Genomic DNA, 26,797 nt, shown 5'->3' with positions numbered 1-26,797 from the left:
GGCAAAATGTTTACGTCTTAAATTAAATCGTGATAAGACCAAGTTATTAATTGTGTCAGCACCTAACATTGATACCTCAGAAATACAGCTGAATTTTAATGATGACCCTTTGAAAATTGAAATACAATTAAGAATATTAGGGATCCTGGTAGATAAGCACCTGCATATGAAAAAACGCTGTCAAATGGTAGTAAAAATAGCATTCAGGGTTCTTAGAAAATTAAGGGCTCTGTTTACTAAGCCGCTCTGTAGGTGCACAAATTTATTAGTGTGTGCTAAAAATTAGTAGGCACTGACGCTAGTGACACCCATAGGAATATAATGGGTGTCTCTGTCATTAGTACGCATTAATTTTTAGCATGCATTTAAAAGGTTAGCGTGCCTACAGTGCAGCTTAGTAAACAGGACCCTCAGGCAAATAAGACTTTGTGTCAGTATTGACAATTTTAGACTGCTGGTTCAATCCCTCATTTTATCACAAATCGATTATCGTAATGTGTTATATATAGGTTGCAATGTGTCAGTGAGAAAGATTTTACAGTTGGTGCAAACTGATCTTCTCCAAATCCAAATTTCAGAGAGTCACATCACTGTTTATCATATTACACTGGCTCCTGGTGGAGGCAAGAGGGATTTTCAAACTCTGCACCATGACTTATCTGATTCTGCATGGAAATCTACCTGAATATTTAAATCAATGGAAATTGTTACCTAAATTTAGGAATAGGAGTCTTGCTGGCAATTTCTTGGATCTGTTCTTTCCTTCCCCCAAAAAACATCAGATTCAGGTTACTACATGCACTAACTCTACCTTATCTATCAGCAAAGTATTGGAATGAGTTATCAATTCAGATAAGAACAGTGACTCATTATGAAGCATTCCGTAAAATTTTGAGAGTCCACTTATTCACGAGATATGTGTTACAGAATGTATACTAATCAAAGTCTGTTGGAACTTGCCCCCTCAGATGATATTTAAGATCTTAATCTGTTCCAAATCTTATCATGTATTTTGGATGGACGTATTTCATTTCTTGATGTAAGTCACACTGAACTCTGTATAGGAATATTGGCGAATAATAAGAAATAAAGGAAAGGACATTTAAGCACAGGATCCATGCCTAAATTTTACACATGAGTTCAAAAAGGGGGCAACAAAATTGGAGAGTCATGGGCGGAACAGGGGTGTTCCTAAAATTAATGCACGTAGTTATAGAATAAGGGGGAAACACGCCTAATTTAGGTGCAAAGATTATCACCACATTTTAGTTGGTGCAAATGGTCACATGAAAAGTTAGGTGCGATTCCCAGGCATAAGTGATATTCTATAAATCGTACCTAACTGTAAGCATGGTTTATAGAATAGTACTTTTTTCAGTGCCAAAGTTTTTCTGTACCATCTATAGAATTCATCCCTATATTCAGAGAGACAAAACCATTTAATGTGAACCTGTAAAATATGGTGGAAGATGGTTTGTAAAGAGTTTTTTTTTAATGGGAGCCTTGTAATGTAATTTCATGGTTTGTCACAAACACAATTTGACTGAAACCAGTTCTCCGCCTTATGTTTCAGGTCTCTCAGCAGAAGGAGGATGATGCTGGTTGATAAAAACGTGTCTTCACTCTCCAATCTCTCTGTTGCCTCCTATTTGCTGAAAAGAGATGGGAATGGGACAAGAGCAGAATTTGCACCTCAGCAAGTAGCCGTGGGATTGCTGCTAACTCTTATTGATCTTGTGACTTTTTTGGGAAACATGGTGGTGTTTATTTGCCCTGTGGTGGAAAAGAGACTGCGCACTGTCACCTACATGTTTATTATGTCATTAGCCATGGCAGATCTACTTGTTGCTTGCATGGTCATGCCTTTTAAGTAAGAATTGTTTTCAATTTCTTTAGAATACATGGCACAGATATATTCATTAATTCATGTTCATGCTACTGACTTTGAATACAGCTCTACTATTGTGTGGCAGAAACAGACAAAACCTACAATTGACCAAATCATCCCAACATCAGAGTTTTATGAACTTGTGTATTTCAACAAACCAGAAAAAATATTTCTTCACTAAATGTGTAATTAAACTCTGGAATTCATTGACAGAGAATGTGGTAAAAGCAGTTAGCTTAGCAGGGTTTTAAAAAGGTTTGGATTATTTCCTAAAAGAAAAGTCTATAAACCATTATTAACATAGTAACATAGTAGATGATGGCAGAAAAAGACCTGCACGGTCCATCCAGTCTGCCCAACAAGATAACTCATATGTGCTAATTTTGTGTATACCCTACTTTGATTTGTACCTGTGTTCTTCAGGGCACAGACCGTATAAGTCTGCCCAGCACTATCCCCACCTCCCAACCACCAGCCCCGCCTCCCAACCACCGGCTCTGGCACAGACCGTATAAGTCTGCCCATCACTATCCCTGCCTCCCACCACCGGCTCTGGCACAGACCGTATAAGTCTGCCCAGCACTATCCCTGCCTCCCAACCACCAGCCCCGCCTCCCGATCTTGACTAAGCTCCTGAGGATCCATTCCTTCTGCACAGGATTCCTTTATGCTTATCCCACACGTGTTTGAATTCCGTTACCGTTTTCATTTCCACCACCTCCCGCGGGAGAGCATTCCAAGCATCCACTAGTCTCTCCGTGAAAAAATACTTCCTAACATTTTTCTTGAGTCTGCCCCCCTTCAATCTCATTTCATGTCCTCTCATTCTACCACCTTCCCATCTTCGGAAAAGGTTAAGATAAGACTTGGGAAAATCCTCTGCTTATTTCTAGGATAAGCAGCATAAAATCTGTTCTGGGATCTTGTCAGGTACTCGTGACCTGGATTGGCCACTGTTGGACTTGATGGACTTTTGTTCTGTCCCAGTTCTTATGACTCCAGAGTCAGCTGGGCTTTCAGGATGTTCATTTTGTCCCTTTCAGAATTACATTTACACCTGCTTCTTAGTTCGAGCAAATTTTCCTGTTTCTTTTACAGACAGAAAACAACAAGGCAAAGAGTCCACCAAATTCAATGTGGAGGATTATAAAATAAGGAGGCAGATCATATAAAAAGGCAATCTTTAATGAAGTAAAATGCTTCCAAGTTAACAATCATCTGTGCCTGACATGGCCATGTTTCGCCAGGGGCAGAATCAACTAAAAACAGAAATACAAAAAATATACATTCACTAACTTAAAAGAACATCTCAAAAACATTTACATAAAAACACATAGTAAAAACATCAATGAGCAGTGTCTACCAAAAACAAGATGGGGAAAGGGGAAAAAAAAAAGAGGAGTGTGGCTTACCCAGTCAGTGTATACAGCACACTTCAACTGATCTGGTCCAGCAAAGTGATACGATATAGGCACTGTTAAATACAAATTTAAAAAACAACAGGCCTCTTTTACCAAGCTGTGGCAAAACACATGCTGAAGCCCCCTTTTACCACAGTGGGTAAAAGGGTAAGTCTTTCTTTTTGGCAGGAAATGCCTATACGGCAACTAAAGCACTTGCCAAGTGGCCATTTCAGGAGGGGGAGCCCTTACCACCACCCATTGAGGTGGCGGTAAGGGCTTCTGCGCTAACCCTGTGGTAATTGGGCAGTGCACGGCACTGCCAAATTACTGCCAGGTACACACCAGCACTACAAAAATAAATATATTTTTGTAGCGCCAGATATGACGGCGTGCTGGGGGTGGGAAGTACCACCGGGCTGCTGTGGTAGCCTGATGGTACTTCCTGTTTAGCGAGCGGTAGGCCCACATTGGGCTTACTGTCGCTTTGTAAAAGGAGCCCAACTTGTCTAAAAATCAAGAGCTGCTAAAAGACCATCCTAAAAACCAGAAAATAAAACTCAAAAAAGGAGGCAACATGTAAGTTTGCCTCCTTTTTTATAAGTTTTATTTTCTAGTTTTTAAGATGGTCTTTTAGCAGCTCTTGGTTTTTAGACTTGTTATTTTTTTAATTTGTATTTAACAGTGCCTATATGGAATGACTTTGCTGGACCAGACCAGGTGAAGTGTGCTGTATACACTGACTGGGTAAGCCACACTCCTCTCCCCCCCCCCCCCCCCCCATCTTGTTTGCTTATAAGGGAAGATTCCATATATATATTGAGAGTGCTGCTATTAAACTTACTACTGTTTTTTAAGATTATGAAGTTTGTGGTAGACACAGCTCATTTATGTTTTACCTTGTGTTTTTATGTAAATGTTTTTGAGATGTCCTTTTAAGTTAGTGAGTATATATTTTTTTCTATTTCTGTTTTTTAGTTGATTCTGCCCCTGATGCTGCTATTACTGGCAAAACATGGCCATGTTGGGCACAGATGATTGTTAACCAGGAAGCATTTTACTCCATTAAAGACTGTCTTTTTATATGATCCCTTTCTTTCACATGCAAATTTTATAAAGTTTGCATATGTCCGAACTCCCTCCCCCCCAAGGAATGCCTTCATGTAGGTCAGATAAAAATTTACATACAGGTTGTATTCATATATGTTTAGATACATGGAATAGCAGTTTAGATTTTAGTACCATGAACATTCATAGTTCCTGAAGCTGACACAGAGCCCAGTATTCCTTGTCAATTTCACAGTTTTAGGTGGGGAAGGGAAGAGATGGGGGCAGCAACCACTGTGAGATTACGGGAGTAACTTTCCTTAATCCCTCCAGTGAACAGCCATGCAAGTGGAGCCCTTTAACCTGGATGTACCCGGTACCAGGTCTAAATATCAATATTCCCTTTCCCCTTTTGAAATCAGAGTTGGATGTCCATATTATAGACCCTTCCCTAGTCCTACCTGAAACATGCCCAGACCACTCCCCTTACCAAAAAGATATACTGCAGTTTTAGTTGTCCATATCCCAGCTTTATAAAAATCAGGATTTGGACATCCATTTAATATGGATGTCTAAATGCTGGTTTTTAGACATCCAAAACTTGAACAGAGCTTCTAAAATAAAGGCCACAGTCTGAAAAAATTTATAAAAGACTATTTCCTCATGTAAAACACTCTTTTACCCATGACCTGTTTTACCAATGCCTTTTATAATTAGCCTCAAATTACCATGCATTGAACACACCACATTTACAAATGTATCTCATGCATATTAACTATGGATATCATGAAAACGAGGCTGTCACGGTTTACTAAACATATGAAAAATAAGAGAATGATAATGATACACCCTATATGTCCTCTTTGTAGATGGATTGTGATTCTAAATGTCTAGGGACTGAGAAAATATTTCTATGAAGTTTATTGGGGAGGGGGGAGGTCTTCAGTATTTACAGTGAAAATAAACCACATTAGACTATTCCCCTCGTTCTGTAAACTTTTGCCCACAATTTTTTGCTTTGCATTGCGCAAAGTTATAAAATAACATCAGTTATGCCCGTAACTTAATTTAATAATTCACTGCCAATTTGTGTTAGAAATCAATTGTTGACTATAATTGGTGTTAATTGGTGCTAATTAGCAGTTATGCACATAACTGACTTTTGTTGGGATTCTACAAATTGGGTGTGCAAAAGCCATAGGGCCCAATATTCAGACCACGGGAGGTAGCCAGGCTGCCTCCCGTGGTCAGCTCCAAGCCTGGATATTCAATGCCGGGCCATTTCTGGTGACTGACAACGAATGTACGGTTTATTTTTGGCTACTAAGAACATAGCCAGCAAAGCCAATATTCATAAGTACATAAGTATTGCCATACTGGGAAAGACCAAAGGTCCATCTAGCCCAGCATCCTGTTTCCAACAGTGGCCAATCCAGCCAGGTCACAACTACCTGGCAAAATCCCAAAAAAGTACAAAACATTTATACTGCTTATCCCAGAAATAGTGGATTTTCCCCAAGTCAATTTAATAATGATCTACAGACTTTTCCTTTAGGAAGCTGTTCAAACCTTTTTTAAACTCTATTAAGCTAACAACCTTTACCACATTCTCTGGCAACGAATTCCAGAGTTTAATTACACGTTGAGTGAAGAAATATTTTCTCTGATTCATTTTAAATTTACTACATTGTAGCTTCATCGCATGCCCCCTAGCCCTAGTATTTTTGGAAAGCGTGAACAGACGCTTCACATCTACCCGTTCAACTCCACTCATTGTTTTATAGACCTCTATCATATCTCCCCTCAGCCGCCTTTTCTCCAAGCTGAAGAGTCCTAGCTGCTTTAGCCTTTCCTCATAGGGAAGTCGTCCCATCCCCTTTATCATTTTCGTTGCCCTTCTCTACACCTTTTTGTCTCCTCTCCCCTTAATTAGATTGTAAGCTCTGTCAAGCAGGGACTGTCTCTTCATGTTCAAGTGTACAGCGCTGCGTACGTCTAGTAGCGCTTTAGAAATGATAAGTAGTAGTAGTAATAGTTCTTCTCTGTCTTTCTCATGTGCCCTATGAAATGCCCGCTCTGTCTCCAACAAGCTTTCCTACATCTATGACCTCTTTATCTCTCATACTCTTCATATGCTTGCACAAACTGAGACTTGACTTTGCCCTGAAGACTCTGCTTCACCTGCCGTCCTGTGTCATGGAGGTTACCTTTTCTCCCACACACTTTGCCAGGTTGGCCGCGGAGGTGGTGTCAGGCTACTACTCTTGCCCTCTTGTAGATTTCAACCTCTTCTTCCACCTCAGTCCTGCTGCTTTTCTTCCTTTGAAGTCCACTCCAGCCATCTATTCACTCCTCTATCTCTCCGAGTAGCAGTCATTTATTGACCCCCTTATAAGTCCCTTTCTTCCTTTCTCACCAACTTTGACTCCTGGCTTTCTTTATTTCTCAAAACCACATCTCCTTCCCTCATTCTTTGGGATTTTAACATTCATGCTAATGATCCCTCTGACTCACTCTCAGTTTCTTGCTTTAACATCTGCCTTCTATCTTCAGCTGTGCTCCACTAACCCTACTCACCAGATTTGCCACTATCTTGATCTTGTCTTCTTTTTGGACTTCTCACTCTCCAGTTTCTACACCTCAGTTCTTCCCCTCTCTGACCATCATCTGATAACCTTCACACTTAAACTCCCTCCCCCCCCCCCCCCAGTCCTGTCCAACCTCCATCAATACATTTAGGAATCTTCAGGCTATTGACTTTTGTACTCTCTCTACCAGTATTTCATCCCTCTTCTCAACTTCTATGTTATCCAAGTCTGTCAATGAGGCTGTCTCTTCCTATAATACTAAACTGTCCTCTGCTTTGGATACCCTTGATCCTCCCATTCCCATTCTGTAAGGTGTACTAAACCCCATGCCACTGTATCGGTCCATGGTGCAACCATACCTAGAGTATTGTGTTCAATTCTGGTCGCCGCACCTCAAAAAAGATATACTGGAATTAGAAAAGGTGCAGAGAAGGGCGACAAAGATGATTAAGGGGATGGGATGACTTTCCTAGGAGGAAAGGCTAAAGCGGCTGGGGCTCTTCAACTTGGAGAAAAGGCGGCTGAGGGGTGATATGATAGAGGTATATAAAATAATGAGTGGAGTGGAAAAGATAGATATGGAGCGCCTGTTTACGCTTTCCAAAAATACTAGGACAATGGGGCATGCGATGAAGCTGGAGTGCAGTAAGTTTAAAACAAATAAGAGAAAATTTTTCTTTACTCAGCGCGTGATTCGACTCTGGAATTTGTTGCCGGAAAATGTGGTTAAGGCGGTTAGCTTAGCAGAGTAAAAAAGGTTTGGACGGCTTCCTGAACGAAAAGGCAATAGAATGTTATTAAATGGACGTAGGGAAAAATCCACTATTCCTGGGACAAGCAGTATAAAATGCTTTGCTCCGTGGATCTTGTCAGGTGATTGTGACCTGGATTGGCCACTGTCGGAGACAGGGTGCTAGGCTAGATGGACCTTTGGTCTGTCCCAATATGTCTTATGTCTTACTTCAGTTCACAGAAAATAAAGGTTAACTCATAACACAGGGATGCTGCATTCCCAGGTTCTGTTTGGCATTTTGTATGTTCCCCTGACCTTCCCCCCACCACCACCACTTCTCCAATTCTTCACTCAATATAGAAGGCCAAATATTTTATTTGTGAAAAGAACCAGCCACAGCTCTCTGTTAAGAAGAGGAATAAGAAAAATCATAGCTGATATCCTTAGCTCACCTTTTGAGGGGGTAATGATTGTCTTCACCCAGTCTGAACTGTTCATTTGACTGGATCTGATACCTGTTTCAGCCTATTCTGCGACTAAGACAGTTATTGTCCATGCTAACTACTGCTCTGTGCAACCTAATTGACCATTTTCATGGAGATGGGTTGGCTTATGGCTATATAAATCCCATCCCCTTTATTAAAGGTTATGATATGATTCTTGCCAAGCCCAGGCATTTCATGTATAACACCTGGGCCTCCTTTTTCTTCAGGCCCAGGTGCCCCACATCAACACCTGGACCTCCATTCTTTTCAGACTCAGGTGCCAGTCGTATTACACCTAGGCCTCCATGCATTTATACCCCCTCTTTTATTGGTGAGGTCCCTAGCTGTGACATTCTTACAATACCTTGTCCTGCCTTTATTCTGGTTAATGGATGGAAGGAAGGATTGTTTCCCACAGAACTGCCTCCTCCTTCTTTTCCTTCCTATAAAAACCTTCACTATGGTCCTCTGTTGTGACGTGCCTTCCTGAACAAACTGCTGTATCATTTCTTCTCCCCTACCTTCTCCCCTAATGTTTGTCCTGCCTGCCCTGTTCTGCTTAACAATGACAAGGACAGCAACCATGTTGTAAAGCCAAAGTCCTTTCCGTGGCTAGGCTGTCTTTATAAGCTATAAAATTCTACTCTCTGTCACTTTGTGATCAACTTCCCCACCTTAACCCCAACCATTCCCATTCAGACTGTCCTTGGAATGCTTTTCATAATTCATTTATATTTTCTTGTATTATCAACTTTGCTTTTTCTGTTCTGACCCAAGGAGTATATTAAGTTAGTCCAATAAAAAGGTATCACCTTATACTTTTCTGTGAATTATCTATCATTATTCTAGAGGACTTGCTTGTTGAGCTTTTCACTGACAATGAGGACTGTTTTGCCATACAATATTTAGGGGGGTGGGGCAGGATAGTGGGTTTTGGTTTATACTTATCATATAGAAGGATCCTTTGCATGTTTGTTTATTTGCTTGCCAGCGATGAAAGAGAAGGTTGGAAGAGCATCAGGGGAAGGAGGAAGGGAATACAAAGTGTTGCTGGACCTCAGGGGGGTGAGGGTGGAAGATGCCTGACCTGGGAGGAGAGGGTTAGAGAGGAGAAAAAGATGCCACATCAGCATAACAGAGTGGGGCAGGAGGGAGGGAAACAAAAGATGCCTGACCACGAGGGGAGAGGTGTTGGCCTGGAGAGAAGAGAGAGATTGGATAAGGCAGTGGGGAAGAGTGGGAGAAAGGCTAGAGGGGAAAGGAGAAAGAGAGAGAGAGAGAGAGAGATGCTGGGAGGGAGGAGGCAGGTGAGCAGAGGGAAGAGTTGAAAAGATGCTGGAACCAAAGATGGAGAGAGGAAAAATGAGAGATATACCTGCCCTGGGATGAAGGGAAAAGCTGGACACAGGGAGAGGGATGGGGATGCAGTGTGCAGGTGCTAAACAGAACAGACAGGAATGCTGAGAGAATAATGGTGAACATGGAGAAAGAAGAAATGTCAAATGGGCTGGAGACCCTGGAAAGAGCAGAAAATGGGACTTGGGGTGGGGAGTGGGAAGAGCAGAAGATGGATGGAAGTAGAGGAAGGGGCTATGGGAACAGAGCAGAAGATGACTGGGAATTAGTGAGTTGGGGAGTGTTTGTGGGGACCATGGATGGGAAAGATGGAGAGATACTTTTGAGGGGAAAGTGAGGATCTGGCAATTAGTAGTTAATAATGTGGTAGTGTGTTGAAGGGTTGGAAGAATGAGTGAGGATGTGAATTGAGGGGGTAGAGAGAGGGGGAATGAAATGTGAGGGAAAGCTGAAACATAATGTGAATGACTTGGTAGACTGGAGAGAGGATAAGTGGCATTGAAAAGGGATGGGGTCCTGCGAAGAGGTGTTGGAGGAAGGAGATGGGTCTCTGAAGGGGTTGAGTGAGGGTAGAAATGGGGTTAAAAAAAGTGTTGAAAGAGAGGCAATATGAATGGGGTAGAGAGTAAGAGATTAAAAGAATAGCCTGGAAGAAAGGGAAAAAAGGAGAGACAGGGATGGAATTAGGACTGGTGAGAGGATAAGATGCAGTGCAGGGTAGGTGAGGGCTGAGAGGGAGAGTACAGAGGATATTGATGGATTGTTCAGGTCTTTATGTGCCATCATTCACTATGCTACTATGAAATGGAGGACTAGGGAGAGAGACAGAGAGAGCAAGGAGAGTGCTGGAGAGAGGATGAGAGGAAGATGGGAAATGCTGGTAGGTAAATGAGAAATAAAAAAGAGGAGAATAAAAGAGAGTGAGAGAAAGGGAGAATCTGGGTAAAATCAAATAGGTGGATATAAAGGCAGAGAAGATAAAAGTGAAAAAAAAATCATAGATCAGTGGCAGACAGATGTAGAGAAGGAAAAGAAGAAAACACGAGAAAAGAAAGAAAGGCAAACCTGGGAAATAATTTAGGAGAAGACTGACTCAAGGAAAGTGGAAAAGAGACTGGGACCAGCTAACAAAGTTAGAAAAAAATATTTTAAAATACTTTTTAAGAATGGGGATGTATTCACTTTGGAAATGTACATTTTTTCTATTTCTGTACATTGCAGAATACAGGAGAAAATGCATTTCTGTTTCTCTTTTACCAGCACTGCACTGCTTATAGAATCTGGCTTTCTTGGACAGAGGGGAGGGAGGGTCTCCATTTCAGTTTTTGTGGTCCTCTATTTTGTATGAGGTGAGGGTCTGTCCATGTTCTGCATGTGCAATTGAGGTGAAGGATTCTGCTAGCATGTAATATCTGGATAGGAATCTGTAACAGTACAGCTTGTTTCAGTTGCCCAGTAATAGATTTATTGTTGCTCTAGGGCCCAGTGTAATATTTACATCATTATCTGGTGGGTTAAGCCTGTTATGGTCTGATAAGTTTCTATATAAGTTTTGAGTGTCTTTTTGCAGGGTTTGTATTATTTTGCAAAGTGTCCAGCCCTATGTGAAAGCAAGCAAGCCCTTGGCACCCAAAATAAAAATGCTCAAGATTAATGGACTCCACATCCTGTAGAGTCACCACACAAACAAAACCCCATCTACTTAAACAAAGTGTCTGGCAGTGGAAAGAGTGTGTGCCATTCCTAAGATGATAATCATAAGTTGAATATTTGTTGTATAGTATGTTGTAAGAGGGATAGCTCTGTTATTGGAGGAATATGGAGTTTGTGATACAGAACTAGAGGATCAGGGGTTATATTGAGATTCTGACCAATCCTATACAAAATGCAGACATCATTTACACAGTACAATTTGTTGAATGATGCTGTCAATTATAATGGCTGAAACTAGCTGGAGGGGGAGGGTTTTCTTATGCATAGAAGTTCATGGTGTCTTATATTGATAATTTTTTTAAAGAGGTTGGGAGTGGGGTGATGTGGTGAAGGGCATGATGTCCAGAAATGTAGTTTTGTCTTGCCCCCCTCCATATGTAGCTTGCTCCCCTGTTGCCACCCAAAATTTATGTTTAGAGTCACCACTGTATGACTGCACTAATTTATAAGTGTGTAAATACTCCAGAGTGTTTAATAAAGATTGATTAATTAAAAAAAAAAATCCTAAGGAACTGAAAACAAAATTTTTTTCTGTTTATTTTCAGTATAATTTATGAAGTGACAGGGAGTTGGCTGTTTGGAAAATGGTTCTGTAAAGTCTGGATATCTTTTGATGTCATGTTCTGCACTGCTTCAATTGTCACTTTGTGCTTCATCAGTTTGGACAGATACTGCTCAGTCGTGACTCCCTATCATTACTCGAAGAGAATGTCACGCCGACGGTGAGTATGTTGCTTCTTCAAGTGACTAAGTATTAATGAAGAACAGACTTTAGGTTGGTCCTGGAAAGAACTACAGTATGTGTAAGTTGTGATATCCCCTTTGTGTATCTTTAGTAATGCAAAATACAAAAATACATTATAAATATATTGTATTGGACCTATGAATTAATACATCAAAGATGCATGAGTATATGAGCTTTGAAAACCAAATAAGCCCATTTTCAGATGCAATTGGTAGACAAAAATACATATCCTATCAGGACACCACAGAACAGAAGACACTAGAGTGACCTCTAGTCTTCTTTAATGTGAAACTACAGAATTAGCATTAAAATTCTGAAGATTGTGGTAGATATCATGATCTACAAAGAATCCAATATTTATTAAGTGAGTATTTCTGGGGTTTGGCTGCTTACCGTCAAGTCTTCAATTCAAATCTGGCTCAGGGCAGCAGTGACAAAAGTTACTACCATTTGAAAATACTTTAGTAGCTTTCGTAAAGTGAGTTTGGTGTCTCCATTCAATTTCCAATAGGCAGGTGTTCATATTACTGAAACCACGAGATAAAACACTGATTATCATCTCATCAGGGAAATCAAAGATTAAGCATAGAAACTGGATAAAGTTGTTTCTTCCAAATTAGAGTTTAGTTACATACAGTGCAGAGTAGGAAAGCTATTATTGCTTGTTCTGTGGATCAACAGAAGACTTTTGGGTAGCTGCCAACCCACATGTTTACCATGTTTGATGATAAAATGTTAGATCTTGGGCAGTAACTCATATGCAGAGTGAGAAGGTAGCCACTCTAGCAGGAGTACTTTAACCTCTCTCTCAGTATGTACAAAATTAAACCTCATAACTTTTGCAGGTTGATATAGGTCACATTGATCTTAAGAGGCAGAGGTTAAAATTGGAAAGGGAATATTAAGGGACATCAGAGAGAGACAGACTGTAGAAACACTCAAGAGAGGAATGGGTTAAGGAGAAGGAGTGACAATCTAAGACAAGCAAGAGAATGACAGTGAAAATTGGGAACTCAAGAAGAAAGACTAGTATAAAGATTGGGTGAGAGGCAGACAAGGAAAATTAGATGTTTAAAGAAAGAGGATAAAACAAATTTAATATAAAGGAAAGAGACACTAGGAACAAAAGAGAGTGGGAAATTGGTGATTGGAAGCCAGAAGACTGGAGAAGATTAAAGAAAATATAGAGAAAGATTGAAAGAGACTGCCTCATCTTATTTGCCAATGCAAAACACATCAGGCCCGATATATAGCCCACAGAAGGCATTCCGGTTAAGTCCCACAGTCGGCGCTGAGCCCGGATATTCAGTATCCAGTATTGACTATCCGGGTTTTTGAAGGCGGCTACAAATTTAACCAGCTAAGTTAATATTCAGCGCTGGCTGATTAAGTTTATAGCAGCCAAAGAAAGGCCTGCTATTTACATGGTCCAATATTACCACTTAACTTAGCTGGCAAAGCACTGAATATTCACAGCTAGCCGGCTATATCATGCGGAGTGGAGGAGCAGCTTAAAGGTTAGTGCAGTGGGCTTTGATCCTGGCAACCTGGGTTCAATTCCCACCGCAGTTCCTCGTGACCTTGGGCAAGTCATTTAACCCTCCATTGCCCCAGGTACAAAAACTTAGATGGTGAACCCTCTAGGGACAGAAAAAGTGCCTGCATATAATGTGTACAGTGCTGTGTACATCCAGTAGCGCTATAGACTTGATTAGTAGTAGTAGTAGATATAGCTGGTCAGCCACTATGCGCTGACCCCGAGAATATTCAGTTGGAGATAGTCGACTATCCCCCGCTGAATATTTGCGGATAGCCAGTTAAGTGCTATTGAAGCGGCCAGGAGTCATTCCTAGCCATTCAATAGCACAAATATCGGCCGGACAGACTCTCATGAAATGTAAAATAAGTCACCCTGAAATAAGAGCAGGCAGCTAGTGAAATGGACCCCCCCCCCCCCCCAAACTTTGCATGCAGTACAGAACAGGAGAAACAGGAACATTAATGCACTATACAGATTGCAAACTGAAAGAAAACCTTCACAGAAAAGAGAGCAGGCAAAATGTTGTGAGAAAAACAGGAGAAATAGAAGCTATAACAGCAAATCTGTCTTCTCATGGAAGTGGGCCAGAAACCTGATATAACCACAGACAGTACTGAAGATCACTGGCACTGTGTAATGTCCTTATTTCTCTTCTACAGTATTGGAGTGTGCATGGAAATGAATATATATTTTGGGGTAAATATTCAGCCGGTGGCGTTATTCCCAGATAGTCAATGCCGGGCCATGTCCAGGTTTCGGTGGCGCTTGCTAACACATGGCCACTTAAGTCGGTATTCAGAACTTAATCGATCATGGGTTGATGCATAAAGATAGGACTAACTTTTATGCAGTACTATTTATGTGGTTACTTTGGCCGGTTAAGTGCCGACTCTGTCTCTCCATCTCTGGCCCTCTTCAAATCTAGGCTAAAAGTCCACCTTTTTGAGGCTGCTTTTAACTCCTAACCCCTATTCACTTGTTCAGTACCCATGTCTGTTTTATCATTCCCACTTTAAGTATTTCCCTTATCCCTTATTTGTCCTGTTTGTTTGTCCTGGTTAGATTGTAAGCTCTGTGGCGCAGGGACTGTCTCTTCATGTTCAAGTGTACAGCAATGCTTACATCTAGTAGCGCTATAGAAATGATAAGTAGTAACACCCCCAAAATACATGGCAGCAGGAATGAGAAGGGGCTGTCGTGGGAGATGAAGGCGTGCAGATGGGGACTGGGGGCTGTGGCTGGGGCTGGAACTAGCAGCTGAGAATAGGACTAGGGCTGAAACTGGGAGGGGCCAGTAAGCATGGTTTATAGTGCCCTCCATAGGTCGGCGCCCCTTTCCATGCATACCATGCTTTTGGGTTGCATTGGCCTTGGGTAGGGTTCAGTAAGGCAATATGAACCAGTTGCTAGTTAGACCCTTGACCTTCGTTATTGCTGTCCCTTTTCAAAAGAGCATTCATCCTGTCCTTCAAAAAGTGTTATCTGCCCATTTCTTTTTTTTAGTTCAAACATCTTTATTATGATTTTTCAACAAACACCTACGTCACAATGAAACCAAAGACCTTAATGAACATTACCTGACTCTTCCTCCCCTCTCCCTTTCTAAGACCCACCCCCAATCCAACCTACCATATATGTACCTCATTCCACCACAATATCACTTTGTATTATTCACACCATGTATTTGTTCATACCGGAATCGGCTAACGCCGTTAACGGTAATATGTAAGCCACATTGAGCCTGCAAATAGGTGGGAAAATGTGGGATACAAATGTAACAAATAAATAAATAAACCAACACAGAAGCATTGGAATTCAATAAAGCACACAATGGGGTTTATTTTCACAACAGAAAAACAGCCAAAAAGCGGCACAAAGCGGCAGATTGACGTCTTTTGCCAAAACGTCCAAATTGCTATTTTTGAAACCCATTTTTAAGTTGGTTTTCTATGCAGTGTCCAAATCACAAGGGGGTGTGTTGGGGGTGGGATTTGGGCATTCCTAAAACTTGAACATTTTTCTGTCATATTGCAATGAAGGAAAAACACTGTGGCCCCGGGGTTAAAAGGTGCTCTAAATGATCACTGGAGAGATTAAGGCATGACCTCCCCCCCCTTACTCTTCCATCCCACATCCCAAAGATGTGAAAGAAAAAGTACATACTAGCCTCTATGACAGCATCAGATGTTATGGCCAGTCCTATTAAAGCAGGAAGCAGATCCCTGGAGTAGCCTAGTGGTTGGTGCAGTGCACTGTAGAAAAGGAGACCCAGGCCCAAATCTCACTCACTTATGGTGAAAAGTGTAAGCTCTCCAAAACCCATCAAAAACCTATTGTACCCATATATAGGTGACACCTGCAGACACAAGGGCTATTGTGGTGGTGTACAGTTGGGTAAAGTAGATTTTTGGTGGGTTTTGGAGGGTTCACCATACAATATAAGGGAGTAATGGTGAACTGTGTACCTGGGACCTTTTATGTGAAGTCCACTGCAGTGCCCCCTAGGGTGCCCCACTGGTTTGCTTGGATGTCTGTGTGGCCAGTCTACTAAGAATTCTGCCTCCCACCCCATACATCCAAATGGCTTGTTTTTGTTCGTTTTTCCCTTGGACATTTATTATCAAAAATGGTCCAAAAAGATAGACGCACTGAGCACAAAAATGTCTAGCAAATGGCCATTTTCGAAAAAAAAAAAAAAATGGTGAATGATGGACACACAGTTCTACATCTATGTGGATGATATGCAGCTATTGAACCTGACTTACCCACAGCCCTGAATATACTGACTACCTGTCTAACATCAATTCAAGAATGGGCTAAAAACAGCAAACTTTGCCTGAACTCAAGTAAAACTGAGCTTCTGTAGGTCCCTAACACAAGTAGGCACATACCTGAATCAAAAACATTTTTGGGAAATACGAACCCCCCCTCAAATCACCAGTCAGGAACCTTGGAATACAGTTAGATTCAACACTTATTCTGATCCCCCAAATCAAAGCAACCTTCATGAGCTGCTTCTATCATTTGCAACAACTACACTGCCTCTCCCCTTACATTGAGAAAGCAAATCATGTCTCAGTGTTGCATGCACATTCTCCACACACATGCACACTCCCTTTGCAATTGCCCTCTGTACATGCCCTTATAGATTAGCGCTCAGGGTGCTCACAAACACACACATTTTGCTACTCTGGTTTGAGCATGTCCTGAGCTATCTTGATTATTGTAATGTTTTATATTCTTCCGTTTCTGTGAAGTTAAAGCCTAGATTACAGTTATTGCAGAACACAGCAGCTAAACTGATTTGAGGTCTTAAAGATGTGATCGTCTACTGCCAGTGCATTTTATCTAGCAAAAAAGGTGCCGGTACTCAAATGCTAGGCCACCCTTCAGGGGTGGGGTGATCACTGAAGGACCCACCCCACAATAGCCAGGGCCCCTGCAACCAGTCACAGAATCTATGACAAGGAAGAATTGGTGTATAGAGCCTGAGCTCTTTCATTAAAACTTGCAATCCATGGGTCAATTTTAGCAGACAATGAAAAAGGTGCCAGTACTCAGTACCCCCAAGTACCCCCTCAAAAAACGCCCTGTCTACTGCTACCTTGATATCTTTGCAATGGCTTCCATTTCACTGTAGAGACCTACAGTATTTAAGGTAGCTTGTTTTATTTTTAAAATGTTTAATGGCTCGTCTCCCGACTACCTTTTAAACTTGATTTTTTTCCCTTGAGCTCGTGGTTTATCTCAAGTTAGAGATCCATTATGATTGTTAATGCCATCTTTTTTAGGTGTTAAATATAAGAAAAATTTAGAAATGTCTTTTTGCTATTTGGCTCCTCAGGTTTGGCATAGTCTTCCTGTTGAACTTTAGTTCTTTGCAATTTCGTAGAAATCTTATGACTTACTTGTTTAAACATTTTCGTTATTAACTGATCCACTTTTTTATTTTTAAAATTTTGCTACCTGCTTTGAACCACTGATAGTGGGAGCTGGCGGGATACAAGAGATGCATTACATTACATTTGCCCTCTTAATCAGACAAGGTTTCTTGCTAATCGTAACATGGATACTGTTTTGCTCACCCTAAATGGCTGAATTAAGGAGACACTTACAGTAGACAGAGGTTGTGACTCATTAACAATTCTTTTTGCTTTCTGATTGCATGGACCATGGTTTTATATTAGAGCATTCATTCATTCATTCATTCATTTATACATATATTTATTTAATGCAGTTTGTACCATTTTCATGGAGCAAGTCCATTCAAAATGGTTACAGGTTCTAAATATCAAGGGCACTGTGCTGAATGGCTTATCTCATTTTAAAGTGCTCAGTTCCAAAAAGTGAAAATGGATGAGTTACTATCATTTCCCTGTGAATTACACTGTGGAGTTCCCCAGTGATTTATGCTGTTCCCTGTGCTGTTTAATATCTGTGTGCAGTCTCTGTACAAACAGATTAGAGAATGGGGTCTGACTTACATGTATGTGCTGATGACATCCGGGTATGCTGCGGCTTGGAGAAAAAAACAAGAGTACCAAACAGACAGAAGATGCAAGGTTGCCTTGGAGGCCATCAGCAAATGGTTAAGCCTGAATAAGCTGAAGCAAAATGTTTCAAAGGAAGAGGCTGTGTGAGGAAAATTGCTAAACCTCCTTCTCCCCCACAGATAATGATAGTCAGAATAGCTCTTGCTGTGAAATCAGAACGGAGAATTTTGGGCACGAGTCTGGACTGTGAAATGAGTCTGCAAAAGCAAATCATGAATGTATTCAGATCTTCCTTTCTACAATTTCATATGATGCAAAAACTGATACCTCATCTGGAGCATAAGGATCCGCTTAAATGCTGCTGATGCAATGATTATTGCTAGCATAAATGATTTCTATACTCTATGAAGAATTAAATGAAATCAATAATTAATATCATGAATCAATAAATGTAAAGGTGCTCAGACTCTCCAACCCGATTCAGATAAAAGCAGAACTCTTAAAAGGGGTCAATCATTACATCAAGCGGCCCTAAAAGGATGTTAGCAGTCCACGATCAAAAAACAATATAAAGCTGAACTTAGCTTAATGTATGATGTCAGTTTTGATTGTAGAGGGCTGCAATCTTGTTTCGCCAAATCAGGTGGAGTCAAATATGTATTTCCATTCCAACCCTGGTGAATTGAATATAATTCTCAAAACTCCGATCCCGACATAGTCCTATGTTTCGTTTTGCCCCATCCTTGACCATCTTTAAATCTAGATTGAAAGCCCACCTCTTTAACATTGCTTTTGACTCATAACTACTTGTATCCACTCGCCTCCACCTACCGTCCTCTCCTCTTTCCTCTGCACATTAATTGATTTGTTTGCTTTATTTTTTGTCTACTAGATTGTAAGTTCTTTGAGCAGGGACTGTCTTTCTTCTATGTTTGTGCAGCGCTGCGTACGCTTTGTAGTGCTATAGAAATGCTAAATAGTAGTAGTAGTAGCAGTAGCGTCTTCAGGAGATTGAGTTGCAAAATAATAATAACCCTCCAACTGTTCAATCTCTACTAAATATGTTCTTCACTTTGCTAGATCTTATTCTATCTTACCAAAACATCAAGTAATATATTCAAATTCTTGGCTGTAGCTGGGAGGGAACAGATTGGGTTAGTAGCAGGCTTATTTTCGAAAGAAAAGGATGCCCATCTTTCGAAACAAATCGCAAGATGGGCGTCCTTCTCACAGGGTCGCCCAAATCGTCATAATTGAAAACCGATTTTGGGCATCCTCAACTGCTTTCTGTCACGGGGACGACCAAAGTTCATGGGGGCGTGTCGGAGGCATAGTGAAGGTGGGACTGGGGCGTGCCTAACACATGGGCATCCTCGACCGATAGTGGAAAGAAAAGGACGTCCCTGACAAACACTTGGACGACTTTACCTGGTCCTTTTTTTTCTTACTACCAAGCCACAAAAATGTGCCCTAAATGAACAGATGACCACTGGAGGGAATCGTGGATGACCTCCCCCTACTCCCCCAGTGGTCACTAACCCCCTCCCACCCTCAAAAAAATTTTAAAAAATATTTTTTTCAGCCTCTATGCCAGCCTCAAATATCATACCCAGCTCCATGACAGCAGTATGCAGGTCCCTGGAGCAGTTTTAGTGGGTGCAGTGCGCTTCAGGTAGGCGGGCCCAAGCCCATCCCCCCTACCCGTTACACTTGTGGTGGTAAATGTTGAGCCCTCCAAACCTCCCCAAAACCCACGGTACCCACATGTAGGTGCCCCTCTTCACCCCTTATGGCTATGGTAGTGGTGTACAGTTGTGGGTAGTGGGTTTTGAGGGGGTTTGGGGGGCTCAGCATACAAGGTAAGGGAGCTATGCACCTGGGAGCAATTTCTGAAGTCCACTGCAGTGCCACCTAGGGTGCCTAATTGGTGTCCTGGCATGTCAGGGGGACCAGTGCACTAGGAATGCTGGCTCCTCCCATGACCAAATGGCTTGGATTTGGTCATTTCTGAGATGGGCGTCCTCGGTTTCCATTATCGGCGAAAATCGGGGACGACCATCTCTAGGGACGACCATCTCTAAGGTCGACCTAAATTTCATGATTTTGGCATCCCCAACCGTATTATCGAAACGAAAGATGGGCGTCCATCTTGTTTTGATAATACGGGTTTCCCCGCCCTTGTCTGGGGACGTCCTCAGGAAAACTTGGGCGTCCCTTTTGATTATGCCCCTCTTAGCCTCCCCTGTAAAAAAAACGCTAGTGCATGCGCTGATTATCAGTGTTAAGTTGCTCTGTCGCTATTGTTTGCCACATGAACCCTTCATACCAATAGCCACTCAATCTCTCTGTTTAAACCTTCCGGTTCTACTGCATCCCAAGTGTATATTAGCCTTTGTTCATTGTTTAACAGTATTTTACATGCATCTCCTCCTCTCTTTATGGAGATCTGCAACAGAACTTTTATGGAATGTTGAAATTTGTGCCAATGTTGTACTAATGGTGCTTGTTGATGATTATTTCGAATATGACACAAATGCTCTGCTGTTCTGTTCTGAGGGGTCATTTTACTAAGGTGCGCTGAAAAATAGGCTGCACTACTGTAGATGCATGTTTTGGGCATGCACAGATCCATTTTTTCAGCGTTTTTCGGCACTATCGCCCAGATCACGTGCCGTCTGGGCGGTAATTCCAAATTTTACATGTGCCAAATCCAACGGTAGAAAATAATTTTCTATTTTCTACCGCGGGTTGCTTACCCAGCAATAAACAGCAATTGGCGTGTGTTGCATGCTTACTGCACAGGTAGCATATGAGACCTTACCACTAGGTCAATGGGTGGTGGTAAGGTCTCAGGCCAAAAATGGACACACGTTGGTTTCAATTTTAGCGCACATCCATTTTCTGGCCCCTTTAAAAAAAAAAAGGACCTTCTTCCTAGATGCGGTAAAAATATTGGCCCAGCACGCACCCAAAAGACATGCTCGCACTACCGCAAGCCACTTTTTACCACGGTTTAGTAAAAGGACCCCTTAGAAATCAAATATACCCATTTCATTGCTTGCTGCATCTTAATATTGGTAAATTGTTTAGATATTTAAAATTGCTAAAGCTTAAAGAGCCTTAAGATTATTTGGCATATTTTATGCTTTTATTTTGTGTTTGCTTCTCAGTGATCAATAAATAATTTATTGTTTAAGCTGAAACACTTGCTAATGAAAATATCCTGTGGTGACAAATTTTGCTCATGTCCTTTTAATTGGAATAATTTATTATGAACTAAGAGGTGTGCCTGGAGAAGGTGTAAGTTGGAGAGGATGGCATGTGACAAATCGGACCAACCACTTCTGCCGTGCCCCAACTCCAGTGTTAGAAAATGCACCAGGGTCAGCACAGAGTAATGGGTGTCAGTAAGGGGTCCCCGGGAAATGGCCGCTCGGTGAGTGGTTCACTTACTGCAGGGCCATTTCCCTTTTTTAAAAAATAAAAGCCTTTTACCTTCTACCATAAAAAGGGGCCTCAGCACATGGCCCTGTTTTGAAAATGAGCCTCTAAAATAGGTAATCAAAATATATCCTTTTGTCACAGTTATTTATACATTGGGGTTATTTTGCTCTCATATCAGGATTTAAATTATGATCTAATCATGTTTTTAGTATAAATTCTGCAAAAATGCAGATTTCTAGAGGGTTCATAATTCTTTTCCCAATGCAGCATACAAGTGCCTCTTATGTTTAACCTAGTTTCTTAGAGGAAAACTGGCCATATAAAATCTTTCATCCTGTCATCTCCATTCTCCCACTCCCATCACTTTTAACCATTCATCCAATTTCATTCAAGTTTCTGCCCTGGATAGTTGTATCCAGTGGACTGCTCAGACTTTCCATGTTCCTTCAGTGTCCCCAGGACTTAGAATGCCCTTTCTTAAAACTTCTATTAGGAAGCACATCAGTTCGATTGAGATATCAAGTATTTTGAAAGCTATCCTGTCATTAGTAGCCATGGCCATTTTCAAATTCCTACCGATAAGGAAACTGGGGATCATGAAATATTTTCACATGTCATTGATCGATAAGAAAAACATCTCTATTCAAATGTGTATTATTAAATAAACTAGTAAAAAAGGCCCGTTTCTGACACAAATGAAACGGGCGCTAGCAAGGTTTTCCTCGCAGTGTGTGTGTTTGAGAGAGTGTGTGTGAGAGAGAGAGAATGAATGTGCGAGTGTGTGTGTGTGACAGAGAGAGAGAGAGTGAGTCTGGGTGCGAGTGTGTGAGAGAGTGTGTGTGTGTGAGAGAGAGTGTGTTTCACACAGATACACTGTGTGAGAGAGAGAGTGTGTGTGTGACACAGAGTGAGAGACTATTGTGTGCGATACACAGACTCTCTGTGAGAGCGAGTGTATGAGACCGAGTGTGTGAGACCGAGAGTGTGTGAGACTGACTGTGTGACACATAGAGAGTGAATGTGATACAGTGTGAGACATAGTGTGACTGTATGAGAGTGAGAGACAGAAACACACTGACTGTGAGAGAGTGTGTGTGTGTGTGACAGAGATAGCTCCCCCTCCCTCTGTGGTCTGTGCACCCCCTCCTCTGGTGTCAGGATCCCCTCCCCCCTCTCAAGTCTGAGGACCCCCCCTCCCCTCTGTAGCAGAAGGTGGATTTTGAGCGTGGGTTAGTTATTGTTTTGTTGGTGAGTGTGTGAGTTGCATGAGCAATCAGTGCTGCCATTTTGATGTTGGGGGTTTGTCTGGGGGAGGGTACCATTGTTCCACATAATTGTATGTGTTTCTGTTGTTTGTGGAGGGGTTGGGGGGGGGGTCAGAGGGTGTGTGTGGGGGTGATTGAGCTACATAGGTGTGTGTGTTTGTGTGTGTGTGTGTGAGTGAGAGAGATGCTGTCTGGGCATGGCACAGTGTGTGTTTGTGTGTGTGTGACTGAGATAGATGCTTTTGGGCGGGAGGGAGGGAGTCTGGTGGAGCTGGGTAACTTGTGTGCTTTCGCTCTGGGGTCTGCCATTGGAACTCAGCCTGTCCTCCTTTATAGCAAGATTTTTTTTTGTTCTTGTAAAAAGAAGGGGGCGGGGGGGGGGGGGGGGGAGGAGGAAGAAGACACTATCATCTCCTAAACTTGCTTGACACCCATGTATATATAAATAATTCTGACCTCTAACGTTGTGAAGCTCCGAGTTCACGTGCGCACTGTTGTTAGTGTTGATGACCGGCATCCGTTAACTTCTGTTTCAACACCACCTCCAACTACTCCTGCTTGCTGCGAAGCTCCGCCTTTCCTAGGCATCTGATTGTTAGCTCTCTGCCCACCGAAGTTGCTGGTGGGCCTCTGTTTGGGCTGTGGCGAAGTCACTTTCGAGATCTGACAAAGAAGGGCGGAGTGTGGAGGTGGTCGGTGGTGGGCTGTGAGTCGGAAACGGCCCGCGGTGGCGAAATGTTGGGGCTCGTTTGTACAGATTCCTTGGGAGCTATGTGCTTGGGGGGGAGGGGCTTGGGTGATGCACCGAGGAGGGGGGCACTGACAGCTGATTCCTAGGCAGGGAGAGGAGTTTCCCTACTCCTCCCCCTGCCTGGCTCACAGTTTTCTGTGGTTTTGCATTCATCGGACCTTCTTTGTGACTCGTGCCTTGTGCCTTCCCCGCCCTCGACGTCATTGCGTTTTGACGCGAGGGCGGAGCTACACTGCAGCCCATTCAGTGAGTGTCAGTGCTCCACCCTCAACATCATAACGTTGTGATGAGAGCGCGGGGCACACACTCATGGGGGAACAGCGATCTACACCAGCACGGAAGTTGGAGACTTTGCAGCTTCCGGCTTCATTAGAACATTGGGGTTGTGAATTATGTCTGGATGGGGCGTGGCTCAGGGCGTGTCTATGAGTGAGAGTGAGTGGTGCTGACAGCATAGCCTACCAACAGTACAGGGCTTCAGTGTTTCCGTGCCACACAGTGAGCTTCAGAATATTGGAGGTGAGAATTATTTATATAGATTATTAAGGTCTAAATAACGTCAGTTATATTTCACTGCTGCTCCTTGTGATCTTTGGCAAGTCACCTAACCCTCCATTGCCTCAGGTACAAACTTGGATTGTGAGCCCTCCTGGGACAGAGAAATATCCAGAGTACCTGAATGTAACTCACCTTGAGCTGCTACTGAAAAAGGTGTGAGCAAAATCTAAATAAATAAATAAAATTAATCACATCTTATTTCATTTCCAGGTGTATTATAATGACCATAACAATCTGGGTCTATTCTTCCTTAATATCGTTCCTGCCTGTCATGCAGGGCTGGAATGAAATACCTGGGATGGACTTTGATTCAAGCAAGGAGTGCATCTTTGTCACCAACTGGACATTTGCTCTGGTGGCCTCTGCTCTGGCATTCTATATACCTTTCATGATCATGTGCAGCATGTATTTCTTCATCTACAGAGCTTCTCGACTCAAAGCCACCCGGATTGTATCCCAGACCTTAGATCTCCATTACCATCCAAATAGTAAGCGACAAAACAATTTGCACCTTGAGAACAAGGCAACTAGAACTATGAGTATTATCATCTCTGTCTTCGTGATGTGCTGGCTACCGTATTTTGTCTTGAATGTGTGGATAGCTGCGAAGGGCATCAATTCAACCAGTGCCATCCTTGTTGATACCTTCAAAGTCATTACCTGGTTGGGTTATTGCAATTCCACCATCAATCCTATGTTGTATGCCTTTTTAAACCGGGACTTCCAGCGGGCTTTGAAAAAGCTGCTTATCTGCAGGCGTTGGAGGTCTCAGGTAGACATTGGGGAGGATATGGTTTCAATAGTAACGTTTTCAAAGACAGCTCAAGATCCAGAATACAACATCAAGTTGCCAATGACCAACTGTGCTTTAAAAAGTAAACAAACCATTAAATGCAATCCCATGTTACATTACTGATCATACCTGTGAGTACTCTGGATGAATTCCAATAACAAATATTCCTTAATTGCTTTCTTCTCTGCTGAATTTTTTTTTCTTTATCCTGAATGTGTGAGAGTCCATTCCTTTTATAGCAAGAAATTATTGTATGACATGCAATAATGGGATATTCTACTGACCTCCCTTAAATGTTTTGCTTCCTCCATCAGCCCTGTTTCCTTCTTATTTTATGAACAATATTTGTATACGTCTGTCCAGTCTCAACACTCCTAAATGGATTGAACAAGCTCATCTTCATGGATATTACTTCATGATAAAGGGAAGAAATTTTTAAAGGTCAGCACCGAGTAATCTTAACAATTTAAAATATTATTTTTGAACTCTCCATTTCACTTAATTACTCCCAAGGCATGCTACCAGATGTGTCGTTTGGACAACAATACATTACTGTTTTATATACAATTTTTAAAATATATTTTTATATGAATCACAATACTGTATATGCCATATTGACATTTGTTTTCCAAAAGAACTTTAATAATTATGTAGGTATGTTTAAATAAATGTTTTTGTTATAATGGGTATATATATATATATGTGGGATGAGTGGGGGGTTTTTTATATCAGAAAAGTTTTAACATGTGGCTGTTTCCTATTCCATGTATATGATTTTGAGCCTTCTTGGATATAGGTTGCCATAAAGGAATCTGTTTATAGTTAACTCTCCTCTGTTCTTAAAAATCAAAGATAAGTTCTGGACTGACATGCTACATCTCTAAAAATAAAGCCAACTTTATTCAAAGATTAATCACTCCCTGCTAACCACTGTTTAAATGACATGCCTAGTAAAGAGGAACATGTTTTCTGGAAAGGAACTGCCCAGTGGGACACAACCAACTTTCCAGAATTAGAAGAGTGATTTTTTTCAGTGATGTATTCCTGCTGGAAACCTTATTGTTGTATCAAAGTCATCACCACAGAGGGCTTCTGTGAATCACTACATAGAAAAGCAAAAGCAAAACTCATTACTTAAACCCTTTTTCAATATACGAAGTAGAAACACCATATTAATCCACCTCAATTGTATTAAAAGTTTACAAAAAATAACTAGGTAGAGATGATACTTAAGAAAATTCAAAGTTGTGAGAGTCTGGGATTGTTTAAGTGTCTGCCAAGGGGATCTAGTCATAATGTTTATTAGCAGTAATATATTTTTTAACAAAAACAGCACTTAGAATAGAAAGTAGACAGTTTAGGAAAACCAGAACTTTATTTAAAAACTAGATCAAATATGGGTAGCCAAAACAATGAGAAAAAGAAAGCTAAAAGTCACAGTGGTAGTTCATTCTAACCAATGTTGAGTCAAGGGTTCAAAGAATCAGCAACACATGAGGGCCAATATACCAGTTGAAATTCAAAGTGTTTGTTAGTACAAACTACTTTAAAATAAGTGGCCATGGTATGAAGATTCAGGGGGTAGAATCGGGGGCTACATCTGGTGAGACGTTTGGTTCATTCAAGAGCTTGATAAGTGCGAGTTGGCTGTCTCCAATGATTATAACATTATGGCCAAACTAACTGTATTAAGCTTTATACTCTTAAGACCAACATCTGACGTGTGTGTGTGTGTGTGTGTTTGTTGTTTCCTCTGATCTGCTGTTTGAATGAATGAACTCAAAATTTACACATCACTAATGCTCATGCCATGAAAACACTTGAGTTGTAGTCTTCTGAAAGAACCCTTAATTATTTGAAAAACAAACACCTCATAGGTCAATATTCAGCCTGAAGAAGTCAGTGTTTTTAAAATGCCAGCCACCACTAGCCTCTGTTAGGAAATGGCCTTATAAGCTTTAATTTCAAATTCCTCACATTTTTTCCAGCACCTACGGA

General features: G+C 41.5%; 1 protein-coding gene across 1 annotated transcript; it reads left to right on the top strand.

The window, feature by feature from the left end:
* The first annotated feature begins 1,592 nt into the window (after positions 1 to 1,592).
* LOC115462149 (octopamine receptor-like) lies at positions 1,593 to 24,922 on the top strand. The gene is made up of 3 exons (XM_030192177.1): positions 1,593 to 1,870; positions 11,756 to 11,932; positions 24,217 to 24,922. The coding sequence occupies exons 1-3, from the start codon at positions 1,593 to 1,595 to the stop codon at positions 24,920 to 24,922; spliced, it is 1,161 nt and encodes a 386-aa protein (XP_030048037.1).
* Positions 24,923 to 26,797: the final 1,875 nt, after the last annotated feature.

Source organism: Microcaecilia unicolor, chromosome 2, assembly GCF_901765095.1.
Source record: "Microcaecilia unicolor chromosome 2, aMicUni1.1, whole genome shotgun sequence".
NCBI lineage: Eukaryota > Metazoa > Chordata > Amphibia > Gymnophiona > Siphonopidae > Microcaecilia > Microcaecilia unicolor.
Note: the sequence above shows the minus strand (reverse complement) of the source record. Positions and strands in the feature narration are given on the sequence as shown.

Excerpts from the sequence above, each read along its gene's own strand:
- LOC115462149 (XM_030192177.1), top strand. The coding sequence starts at position 1,593 with ATGATGCTGGTTGATAAAAACGTGTCTTCACTCTCCAATCTCTCTGTT. Across the intron at positions 1,871-11,755 it reads TGCATGGTCATGCCTTTTAA|TATAATTTATGAAGTGACAG; the intron begins GTAAGAATTGTT and ends GTTTATTTTCAG. Across the intron at positions 11,933-24,216 it reads AAGAGAATGTCACGCCGACG|GTGTATTATAATGACCATAA; the intron begins GTGAGTATGTTG and ends TTTCATTTCCAG.